At 46.3% G+C, this 12,037-nt stretch overlaps 1 protein-coding gene across 13 annotated transcripts in view; it reads left to right on the forward strand.

Annotated features, from left to right (window-relative positions):
- Positions 1-12,037, forward strand: part of ULK4 (unc-51 like kinase 4) — a 617,184-nt gene that overhangs the window by 344,263 nt on the left and 260,884 nt on the right. For all 13 annotated transcript variants that reach the window (XR_007921958.2, XM_051852640.2, XM_051852641.2 and 10 more), the window contains one exon: positions 7,183-7,288. Coding sequence is in view for 12 of the 13 variants with exons in the window: in XM_051852640.2 (XP_051708600.2) it covers positions 7,183-7,288 (106 nt within the window). In the remaining variant the exon portion in view is untranslated. The remainder of the gene's footprint in view (positions 1-7,182; positions 7,289-12,037) is intronic.

The raw sequence follows: 12,037 nt of genomic DNA on the forward strand, positions 1-12,037 counted from the left end.
TGTGGCTAACATCAGAACTCCCTTTTTTAAGGCTGGGTCATGTTCCACTGCATGTAGACGAGTGGGTAGCCTTTTCTTTATGTATCTGTCCATCAACAGACATGTAGGTTGCTGCCACATCCTTACTCCAGTGACCAAAGCTGCAGTGTCCTCACCAAACTTTGCATTCTGGGCATCTGAAGTCTGGCAGTGGCATTTCATCTTCAGACGTCAGCCTGCACAGTCTAGTGGAGACGCCCTGGAAGGGCCGAGCGCTTCCCGCCGGTGTCGCCTCGCTGTGCCCTTGATTGGTCAGAGCTGTCCTCCTCGAGCCCTGGAGCAGTTAGTGTTGAGAAGGCTGCTTCTTCAGGGTCCAGTGCTCCCCTGCCTCTCCTTTGCTGAAGCTGTACGTTTTAATGAAGTCATTTCATCTGTGTTGCCAAACACTAGAGTTTTTGCTGCTTCAATTCTAATTATCTCTGCCTGCAAACGCTGTATTTTATTAGAGCTTTTGAGTGTCCCGTTTATTAAATGTCCACACTGTGTGGTGTCCGGCACATAAATTAGGTCAGCTGTACTTACTGATGGGATACGGGTGAGAGAGTTAAATATTTCCGTCACAGCCTTGAAGTGTAGTGGGATTGCCTTTTGTAGGGTCTCATTGATGCCCTCCTATGTGAGCTCAACTTCCTCTTTATTTCCTTTTTTTTAATTTTGATTTTTAAAGATTTGTTTATCTGTTTTTGTGAAAGGCAGAGATACAGAGAGAAGGGGGTTGGAGAGAGAGCAAGAGAGAGAGAGAGATCTTCGATCTATTGGTTCACTCCCAAAATGGCCACAATGGCCAGAGCTGGGGAAATCTGGAGCCAGAAGCCAGGAGCTTCATCTGGGTTTCCCACATAGTGGCAGGAACCCAACGACTTGAGCTATCTTCTGCTGTTGTCCCAGGTGCACCCGTATGAGATACTGGCAATGCAGGCAGAGGTTTAACCTTCTACGCCACAACACCAGCCCCAGCTTCCTCTTGTATCCATCAGCCAACACTAATACAAGTGTCTGAATAATATGGTTGTTAATGTTGGCTGTAGTATGCGTTTTTACTCTTGTGGGGGAATAACAGCTGTGCTGATTCTTTCTTGTAGCTGCCTAATGCCTACCTGCCTAATGCTTCATGTCTTACTTACAGCACTGTGATAAACAGCCAGGAGATCCCAGTATTGGTGGCAGGGGCTGGGGGTGCATCATGGCCTGGATGGGGAAGAAGCATCACCACAACAGCCCCACGTTGGGAATTCTCAGATTCTTTCCAGCCCCTGCTCTGGAATGCACTCAGTTCTTCCCAGATAGCTGTGAGGTCCACACATGGTGCTGGTTCCCCTGGAAGCTGCGGACTGCTGGGTGACCCCGGTGCCCCGCCTCCCACCTTGGGTTACAGTGAGGCTGTGCTGTGCAGTGGCTGGGGCCATGCTCCTGTCGTCTCACAGAATTCCAGGTGCACCCACTTGACCTTACTGACCTCTGTGCTCACCTGGACAAAGACAGCTGGAGCCCCCTCTGCACTTTGACAAAGTGGGGACGATGCGGGGAAAGTGCACAGTGCAGGTTGCTCTCAGGGCATGGTTTGCACTGCTGCTGCTCTCCGACAAGGTCGCCCCAGTACTGTTGCTGCCTGGGCCCCTGGCCCTGCTGCAGATCCTCATTTATGTGTCCCTTCGCTTTGCAAGTGTCAGGGTGCTGATGGCATTGATTCTTTGCTGTTTTAAAAAACCGAGAGGATTGAAAAGGAGATACAGGCATCGGGACGGTACCCAGCCTTTGGTATTGTCCCCCACCTTTCCCGGGGACTCAGGCACAGACTTGTTGGGGAGCAAGGGGGTTTGCCCCGGAGGAGCGCCTGCTGGTGAGAGGCTTTGGTGAGAGTGAGCCCTCCCCTCCAGCTCTGGCCCGTGGTCCTTGACCCAGACTCTTGCGCGTGCCCCTTATCTCTTTGCACCAGCTTTGCAGGTGTGCCTGGGAGGAACTCTGCCCCATGCATTGACTTCCATGCTTCCTCCCCGCATGTCATCTTCCACTCTAACTTGGAGAAATAAACGTGATGGTTTTCGATGCATAATTTTATCCCTTGTGGACTACTATGTGATGGTTTTCGACGCATATTTTATCCCTTGTGGACGACTATGGTTGTGAACAAGTCTTAGTCAAGTTGCTAAGCGAGATGAAATAACTCAGTTTGATAAGAAGTTAATAGAAATGTGCTTGGCCGGTGCCGCAGCTCACTAGGCTAATCCTCTGCCTTGCGGCGCCGGCACACTGGGTTCTAATCCCGGTCGGGGCGCCAGATTCTGTCCCGGTTGCCCCTCTTCCAGGCCAGCTCTCTGCTGTGGCCTGGGAGTGCAGTGGAGGATGGCCCAAGTGCTTGGGCCCTGCACCCCATGGGAGACCAGGATAAGCACCTGACTCCTGCCTTTGGATCAGCGCGGCCGCGGCGGCCATTGGAGGGTGAACCAGCGGCAAAGGAAGACCTTTCTCTCTATCTCTCTCACTGTCCACTCTGCCTGTCAAAAAAAAAAAAAAAAAAAAAAAAAAAAAAAAAAGAAAAAAGAAATGTGCTTAATGCCCATTAACACCTTCTGCACTGCTGTTCACACACACATAGCCTTCCTTCTGGGGAAATGATGATCTAGTCCTTCGCAGTAACTGTCTTAAGAACCACGCCATCATCACCATCCGGAGCTGGAGCAGATAGCGTGGCCAAGGTCTCCCTCCCCTGTATTGTGTAGGAAGCATCTCGGCCTAATAGAAGCAGAACAAGTAAAGATAATTTTACACTGCGGTTTTTATAAAGCCCCCATGATGCATTGAACAATGTTCACAATCTATGTACGGTTGGAAAAATTACCAACAAAAAAATTTTCAAATATGTCAGTGTTTTTAACAGTATCAAGAAAAAAGGAAGTTTTCCCCACTCTCACTATAGGATCCCAGGTCTTTGAACTTCAGTATAACCGTCACATAGGTGTTTTTTTTTTTCCCATTTGGTGCACAGAACACCTCTAGTGATAACGTTGGTGGGGGCATTTAATAATGAGGGAGGCCCTCAGCTTTCCTTAGCTCCACAGATTGAGTCATGGGGCTGGGGAGGTCTCCAGGCTCAGAGTCCCAGAACCCAGTTGTCTAGAACCTGACCCTGGGATCTGAATGTCTAGGGGAATAGAAATTTGAAGAGTTGCCTTTTATATCAAAAGAAACGAGGGACACTCGCCCTATGAGCACAAGAAAGACCAGAGTATTGGTTTCAGGATGCGTGAAATACTGCCCAGGGCCTCATAGAAAAGGTGCATTTAGTCATAAACATGCGTGTATCAAAAGAACAATATATTTACATCCAGTGAGGCCAGTCTGTACTTCATGACAGATATCGATCTTTGAACAAGGAGCTGTGTGTGTCGCTTTGCCAAATAGTACCCAAAATTAAAGGTAAGTTAGCTTCACTTTTCCCCACCAGAGTAGGTCTCCTCTGTATCGTTAGTTGCTTTATCAGGAATACCATGTAGTGCCCTCTTGGTGCTTATTAATCACCCTTCCTTCCCTTTCAGCCAGCTGTGAGAATAATTAGGTGAAATTGCTGCCAGACCCTCACTTCCACATTCATCTTCTTAAGCTGGTGTCAGAGGAACGTTCGGACTTGAATGGCCACTATGCAAGTGCTTCTCTTAAGCATGTGTTTTGGAGGCAAAGTTTTTTTTTTTTTTTTTTTTTTTTTTTTTTTTTTTTTTTTAAGCAGTGCATTTGGAAGGCAGAACCCTTGTCTTACAAAGACAGAGGTGTACAAACCCCATCTGAAACCCAGTTGCTGTCATGGGTGAGAGGCAAAGATCTCTTCTTGGGGGAGCTGCTTCAGAGCCAGATGCAGTGTGTGCATATGTGTAAGCTTCGGAGACCAGGTGTCCCTCCAGGGCTGCTGGCCACTGCTCCACATTATCACTCAGCGGTCCAGACTGTTGGAGACTCTGGATGGTCAGTGGTCACAGGGATGCAGGGGGAGACAGGGTGATGTTGCTCCTAGCTTCTGCCCAAATGAGCTTAATCCGCCAAAGCAAATCTCTGTCAAAATGTAAAAATGGGCAGGGAAATGCCATCCTACTACATACCTGAAAATTTAAGTATATCCATCATGATTAAGTTAAAACAAAGTGTGTGGATCCATAATGAAGATGGAAAGCTGGTTCCTTGAAAAGTCCCATAGCATCAACCAAGTGTTAGGGTGTCTGGTCGCCAAGACAGCACAAAGGGTGGTGCAAATACAGTTCAGAGATTTGCAAAGGGAGAAAAGGATGCATGCATTTTTTTTTTTTTTGAAATGTGTCTGAAAACTTTGGACATTGTGGGTGATTTTCTAAGAAAATGGAAATAACGGAAATTGGCCCCAAGTGTTGATACATGAGTAAAAGATTTAAACAAAAAAAATTAAAGATCTTCTGGAAAAAAAATACCCAATCCAGTACTTTATTTTTTTTAATTATTTTATTTATTTGAAAGACAAACTTACAGAGAGAGGTAGAGCAGAGAGAGAGGGGACTTCCATTCCACTGGTTCACTCCCCAAATGACCTCAATGGCCAGGGCTGAGCTGATCCGAAGCCAGGAGCCAGGAGCTTTTTCCAGGTCTCTCTCCCACATGGGTGCAGGGGCTCAAGGGCTTGGGGCAGCTTCTACTGCTCTCCCGAGCCATGGCAGAGAGCCAGATGGGAAGTGGAGCAGCCGGGTCTCAAACCCGCGTCCATATGGGATGCCGGCACTGCAGGTGGCGGCCTAACCCACTACGCCATAGGGCCAGCCCCTCCAGTTGCTTTTATGAGTAACTTCTGTCACTGCCTGAGAAGCAGGCATTAGGTGCCCAACAGATACTTGTGGAATAAAATGGATGGACAAGACTAGCATGAAATTGACACTAAAATCAGTCAAGGATGTCACTCATTGTTCAGTACCACTTGTGAACATGATTTTAGCAATTCCAGAACAAATTAGCAGCAGAACTTAGCAGGGTGTAGAAAGAGTAAGTGCCTCTCCCCTCTGTCACCCCTCCTTTACGTCTTTGAGCTGATGCCACCTTCGGAAGGAGCTGTGCCTGGCTTGCTCTGTGTGACTTCACAGCCTCTCCCCAGTGACACTCCCGAGCCACCTCCTCCTGTTCTCTGCTTGCTCCCACAGCAAGTATCAGCTAATGCATCATGTAATTATTTATAATGTATTCTTCCCCTGCCACAAGGTAAATAACCTAAGAACAGGCCCTTTCTTCCTCTCCTCTCCTCTCCTCTCCTCTCCTCTCCTCTCCTCTCCTCTCCTCTCCTCTCCTCTCCTCTCCTCTCCTCTCCTCTCCTCTCCTCTCCTCTCCTCTCCTCTCCTCTCTTTTCTTTCTTTCCTTCCTTCTTTCCTTCTTTCTTTCCTTCCTCTTCTTCCTCCTCTTCCTTCCTCTTCTTCCTCTTCCTCTTCTCTTCTTCTCTTCTCATCTTCTTTCTGTAGACTGAGTACCTAGAACAGCTGGTACTTGGTAAATATTTGTTGCCAAAATAAATTGTTCCTGGCACAGAAAAGGACTTATGTGGGAAGCTTTGGAAATTTGAATGAAGTCCGTAGGTTAGTTGTTACTGTCATGCTTAGGTTTGGTCAAGGCTAGGTAAGATGCTTATCTCAGGGAAGCTGATTGGAGGGTACATGGGGACTCTCTGTATTTCCTTGCAACTCTTCTGTAAAGCTAAAATTATTTCAAAGGACAAGTTTACTGAAAATGGATGAGCTGAGCCAGGGAATTCCAAGATGCTTCGACGTTTACAAAGTAAGACAAAAGTTGTGTTCCAACGGCCCCTTCTCAGCGAGTCTCACCCCAACCACCCAGCGTAACGCACAGCCCCATCACGGCCCGCCGCATCCCACGTCCCTGTTGTCCGCTCTTCTTTTTCGGTAGGGCCCTTGCTCCCTTCCAACACATCACACAATTTACTTATTCATTATGCTGCTGGCTGCTGCCTGTTTCCACGAAGACAGGAACTTTGTTTTTGTTCACTAGTGTGTGTCCTTCTGTGTGTAGAACAATGCCTGACACAGAAGAGCTATTAATTATTTCATGAGTTAATAGATGTGATATAATTATGTTAAAAATACAGGACAAACCATGGATTTCTCCCTGCCTCTCTCTCAGAGGATGAATAGGCAGAGGTCTGGATGGAGTCTCTGAAAGGTACACGTTGTTGCTAGGACGGGCTCCACATGAGCAGAGTGCATGGGGGAGGGGTGGCACCGGGACCAGACTGGTCCAAACCGTGCTTGCACAAGAACCTGCATCCAGTGAGCACTCGCTGGGAGCCGAGGGAGCCTCCCACATTGTGCATCCCTTGCATCTCGATCGCTTCACGCTGGTCCCACACCCTTAAGGACCTTTTCTTTCTTTGTCTAAACTACGCTGTTTTATAGTCTCAGTGATAAGCTCTGTCGTGTTTTTAATTCAGGAACATTCAGAGGAATGAAAAGGGGAGCAAAAGGAAAGTGAGCTCTTTTTGAGACCCATTAAGAATTACTATGGAATTGTCCGCAGGATGAAAAATTAGGACAAGGATGGCTCATTTCTCGCCTTCTCCCTGGGAACTCAGTTACTCTTTTCTCCCTGAGGTTAAGTGTGAGGAAAACAGAGCCCAGTCTGTTCGGTTCCAAATGGAGTTTATTGCACTGAATCAACAATGCATACTGGATATTAACCATGCAGGTGCAAGACTAAAGTGGGAAAATCTCAGCTCCAGGATGGTCTTGAAGGTGCAGATCTATTTCCTTGTTGGACAGATTTTTTTCTCTTGGGAGCTCAAGCCCATCTTTGCACCTCCTAACTTTCACACACTTGCTTTCTGGCCATGGCTTTGTCACCTGTGTAAAGCAGGCAGGACAGTGTGGCTGCCCCTCAGCTTATGAGCAGGGGACTGCCTGCCTTCGCACTGGTACCTAAATGGTTTACTCTGCTCCCAGCTCGTCGTAGCTCACCTGTGGGGGACGGCTAACCCAGCAGGGTCTGCCTCATTCAACTGCACAAAGGTAGCTATTTACCTTTGTAAAACTTTTTTAAAAAATGAAGGGATGGAGATTATTTGCTCATTGTCTTTAGGATGACATGATGGCATTTCTGTGTGGTCATGGTAGGAATTTTGGTCTCTTGCAGGAACATCAGGAGAGCATTCTGGGGAACACGATGCAGAGTGTGATTGCGTTGCTCAACAACCTGGTAGCCTGCAAAGATTCAAATATGAAACTACTTTATGAACAAGGTAAGGGCGTCTTGGACTTGGTCTCTGATTCTGTTGAGTGTGGCCTCTTTGTAGCTTTCCTCATCTGACATGGCCGGGAGTCTAAAAGTTACAGTGAAGTCGATGAGTCAAAATAGACGTTTAAAAATAGGGCCGGCGCCGCGGCTCACTAGGCTAATCCTCCACCTAGCGGCGCCGGCACACCGGGTTCTAGTCCCGGTCAGGGCGCCGGATTCTGTCCCGGTTGCCCCTCTTCCAATCCAGCTCTCTGCTGTGGCCCGGGAGTGCAGTGGAGGATGGCCCAGGTGCTTGGGCCCCGCACCCCATGGGAGACCAGGATAAGCACCTGGCTCCTGCCTTTGGATCAGCGTGGTGCGCCGGCCGTGGCGGCCATTGGAGGGTGAACCAATGGCAAAAGGAAGACCTTTCTCTCTGTCTCTCTCTCACTATCCACTCTGCCTGTCAAATAATAATAATAATAATAATAATAATGGTATCCCTGTTGAAATGGAATTGGGGTTAGGTCGAGATTTTTTAACCTCCTAACTTCAATCTCTTTGATGGCACAAAGTCAGGCGCTACTTCAAGGTTATTAACCAGGAAACAGAATTATAAGCAAAAGGTGTAGACTTATCATTGCCCGTAAAAATAATAACAGAAATGCTCAGAGGTACCTTGGAGGATGAAGCTGGTTGAGGTGAGAGTGGCTTCGCTTTCCATCTTAGGTGTATCTACACTGTTAGACTTCTTAGAATCTCATGCATGTTCTACTTTTTTACTAAAATATTCATTGCAATTCAGAAAAATAAGACAAAGAGAAGAGCTCACCGAGTAAAATTATCAAGTCACCATTAAGATATTTCCTCCCAAGCTTTTAGAGCTCTACTTCTGTGTGGTCATTATGCTTAAATGTTGGTGTATTTTTTTTTCCCCTCCTCTAAGAAAAATACGCACTTAGTTCCAACATGTGGGGCTCCATGGGATGCGCAGCCATGGAGCCCCCATGTCAAGGTCGGTCTGATAGCTGTTGCTGTGTCTTTATCACAAGGCGGATGTTGCTAGTTTCAGTTAGGGCAATGCTTTCCAATGGTCGGGACTTTCCAGAGGAGTTGGGAATGTTCTAAACAACAAGATGGCACCGAGGACCGCGCGGTGAGCCTGCCTGCTGCGTGACACCTCATCTGATTGGCCCGAGGACGCGTGCACACTGCGTAAACAGACAGCGGATTGGAGTGTTCCGTGCATGGACTTGAGCCCACTTGCAATTGGCTGGATTTTGTATATAAGCTGTGTGCTGAGGAAGGAGGGGGCTTTTCTGTCCACTCTCCTCCCTTCATTCTTTATCTGTCGCTGTTATTTTCTTATTAAAAGTCTACTGAAGACCGATAAGCTGCGAACAGTGTCGTTCCTTTGCGGGCAAGGGAGCGACAACAATAAATCCTTCCGGCAGCCGTGGGGCTTTGAAACAGATCTCAGTTCTGTTACACGGCAGTGCCCTGTTGTTGTGTGGTTACAGGAGGATGTGTTTAACCAGTGCTGTGATGGTGGATGAAGGCCATCTCCAGCGCTTGGCCGTCACAGTGTCTGCAGTAGAAAACCTCACACTGTGTCCTTCCACGTAAGGGCAGGACTGTACTGGACACAGGGTAAAATTCTGAGATGGGCATCCTTTGGTGTATCTGTAGTTTCTGTGGATACTAAAGAATCGTTCTGAGTACAGTGCAGATGTACACTTCTCAGCCATGTCAGCGTGTTATGGTTTGCTTTGTCCAGGACATCTTTGTGCCTCTTAGAGACTTTTTATATTTCTCTATTGGACTTGTACATTTCTTAAGTTTATCTCTTCCTCACTATTTTGTCTCTTTGGCTTGTTATTAGACATGAGGCTTTTTTTTTGTAATTATATCTTCAAGTTTGTTTTTAAAAAAGTGATAGTTTTTGACTTCTGCATATTGGATATTGCACCTAATTCTTTTTATTTTCTGTTCTTTTCGGTTGTAGTTCTTAGATAGTTCTCCTATTAGAGAGTTCTCCTAGTTTTTAATTATATAACTGTAATAATGATAATATTAATACTGACAATCTTTCCCCCTGTTTCTATAGTGTTTTCTCCTCATCTCTGGTTGCAATATTCAGTGAGAATGGGGTACAAAATATGGTTTTGCTTCAGAATCTTTTGTTTTCTATTTCAGGAGGTACCAATCTATTTTTCTTTGTTTTAACCAAGAATAAACAATGACTTCTCTGAAAAGCTTTTTTGGTCTCGGTGGAAATGATGAAGTGATCTTCTTCCTTGAATCTGCTCATGGAGTGAATCATGTTAACATATTGCCTAATGCTGCATCCGTTCTAGCGTTTGAGCCAGAAACTGCAGTTAATTATGATAGATTGTTCTTGGTGCAACTTAGGTTCTTTGCTAATCTTTTCTCAGAATCTGCCATTGCCATTCATAAGTGTGATTGGTCTGTAGCTGAGATTGATGTGGTAATACATTCTTCTCCATATTTTGTGTTGATGACATTAATTTATTTTTAAGAAAAACATTTCCTTTTTCTGGAACAGTTGAAGTGTTAAGGGCCCCTGGCATGCTAGCTACAGCAGCTTCAGGGCGAATCCACCTGTGCTCCAACTCTGATGGTCATGAAGACTGGACTCCAGGACCCTCTGGATCACCTTAGAGACAGATAGCCTTTGATGTCTGACCTGCCCGCGCCAGAGGCTCCTGTCTTCTAGGGTTTTGTCCTCCATCCCACCTCAGTTATGCAGTCTCGTGCCTCCATGGGCCAGGAGCTGCAAAGCTCTGCAAACTCAGTTCCAGGCACCTGCCTTGCCCTTTGCTTTGTCAGCAGCCAGTGGGGCTCCTGAGAGTCCAAAGGACTTACTCTGCAGTGACTCTGATTCTCAGAGTTGGAGAGAATATTTTGAAAGGATTCAGGAGTGGGCTTTTTATTTATTGGAATTAATGAACTATGATTTATAGGAAGCTTTAATCAAAGTCTTAATGGCATTGTATCATAAAGAGCTCTACGAACTTGAACTAAAATAGGGTTTGGAGACTTGGGAAGTCCCATTCCTAGTGCATTGCCTTAACTTGACCTACTTCATGCCTCCCTGGAATGACATTCTCCATATCTGCCTTGACTTGGAGTTCATCTGAGAGAAAATGCCTGCACCCATGGCATTGGCAAGAAATAATAATTGACATTTTGGTAACATCACAGCTGCCTGAGTCTGAGATACCAGGTAGAGTGACCAAGAGTGTCTCAGAAACTTAAAGATCCAAGGAATGAAATGTCCGTAGGAGACTTTGAAACACTCTGACGTGTTCCTGGGAATCTAGAAAGCTGTGTGCCTTCATCAGGCTGTGCATGTGTTGTGTCCAGTAAAGACTGAAATGGCCCTCTGTGTTCTCTGGCTGGTGTTAAGACTCTGCACAGAACCACAGACTGGGATGCAGCCATGCCCCACACACGCACAGGTGCTTGGCAGTGAGTGTAGCACATCCTGCTTTCAACATTCAAGGACGTCTCTGGCTAGTCATCAGCTGGCTGTTGAGCTAAATGAACAGAAATTTCTGTGGCCAAGACACTATATGGAATGTGAACTTTGTAGAATTCACACAAATAACACAAAATAGCCACCTAACAAACAACAATAATTTAGCAACAAAACTACTGTCGTAGGAAAGGCTGATATTTAGCGTTGACACATTATGTCATCCAAGACGTCCAGTTTTCAACAAAAAATTTCAAAGCCAAAACAGAAACAGGAAAATATGATGCCTACATAGGAAAAAAAAATCAGTAAAACTTTTTCTGTGGAACCCATAATTTGGACATATGAAGGATAGATTTTAAACCAGCTATTATCAATATGTGTAAAGTGTCGCTCCCCCTCTTCGTGGAGGAACGACACAGGACCCTGCGCTGTTCTTTCGTCTGCTCGGCCCTCCCCGGGCTTGCTGCTGGTTCTTCCCGGGTTGGCTGCCGTCCCTTCCACCTCCGTGGAAGGGCAGTTCCCCCGGCCACATTCCCCACTTCCGCAGGGGAGCGGCACACCGCCGGCCGGTTCTCTCGGGGGCTGCACAGGTGTTCCTTCAGATAGATGTTCCCCTTAGATGTTCCTGGTGCATGCCGTCTCTCTCCTCCTTTATAGTCCTCCTCTGCCAATCCCAACTCGGCTGCCCACACGCCGAGTACGCTGCTCTCCTCCAATCAGGAGCAGGTCCTACAGTTTATTGGCTGAACTGGAGGCAGCTGTGTAGAAGCTGTTTTCTTCTCTCCCAGCGCCATATTGTGGGAGAGCAGATGCATAGAATAAGTCTTAATTCCAGTAACTTAGTCTAGTCCGAGTTGCTCCCCACAGTAAAGGACTACAGGATACAATATGTAAATAATTAAAGGCAAGTACGAACTTGATGTCTCATCAAATAGACAACATAAGCAGAGAGAAATTACTTTTTTTAAAAAAAGAGAGCCAAATGGGATTTCTGGAGTTGAGCAGCACTATAACTGCAATGAAAATTTACTAATGGGACTCAACAGATCTGAGGTGGCAGAAAAATGAATCAGCAAGTTTACAGAGAGATGATCACTACTGATCATTCAGACATCATAAGGATTATAAGGGCAAATAAGCAACCGTATGCCAATTAATTAGATAGCTTAGCTGAAATTTCTAGAAAGACACATGAATACCACTGACTGGGGAAGGGACAGAACGTGTGAATGGACTGGCTCTGCAATTAAAGGCGTCCCATGGAGAGTGTGA

The sequence above is a fragment of the Oryctolagus cuniculus genome, chromosome 10 (genome assembly GCF_964237555.1).
Source record: "Oryctolagus cuniculus chromosome 10, mOryCun1.1, whole genome shotgun sequence".
NCBI classification, from domain to species: domain Eukaryota; kingdom Metazoa; phylum Chordata; class Mammalia; order Lagomorpha; family Leporidae; genus Oryctolagus; species Oryctolagus cuniculus.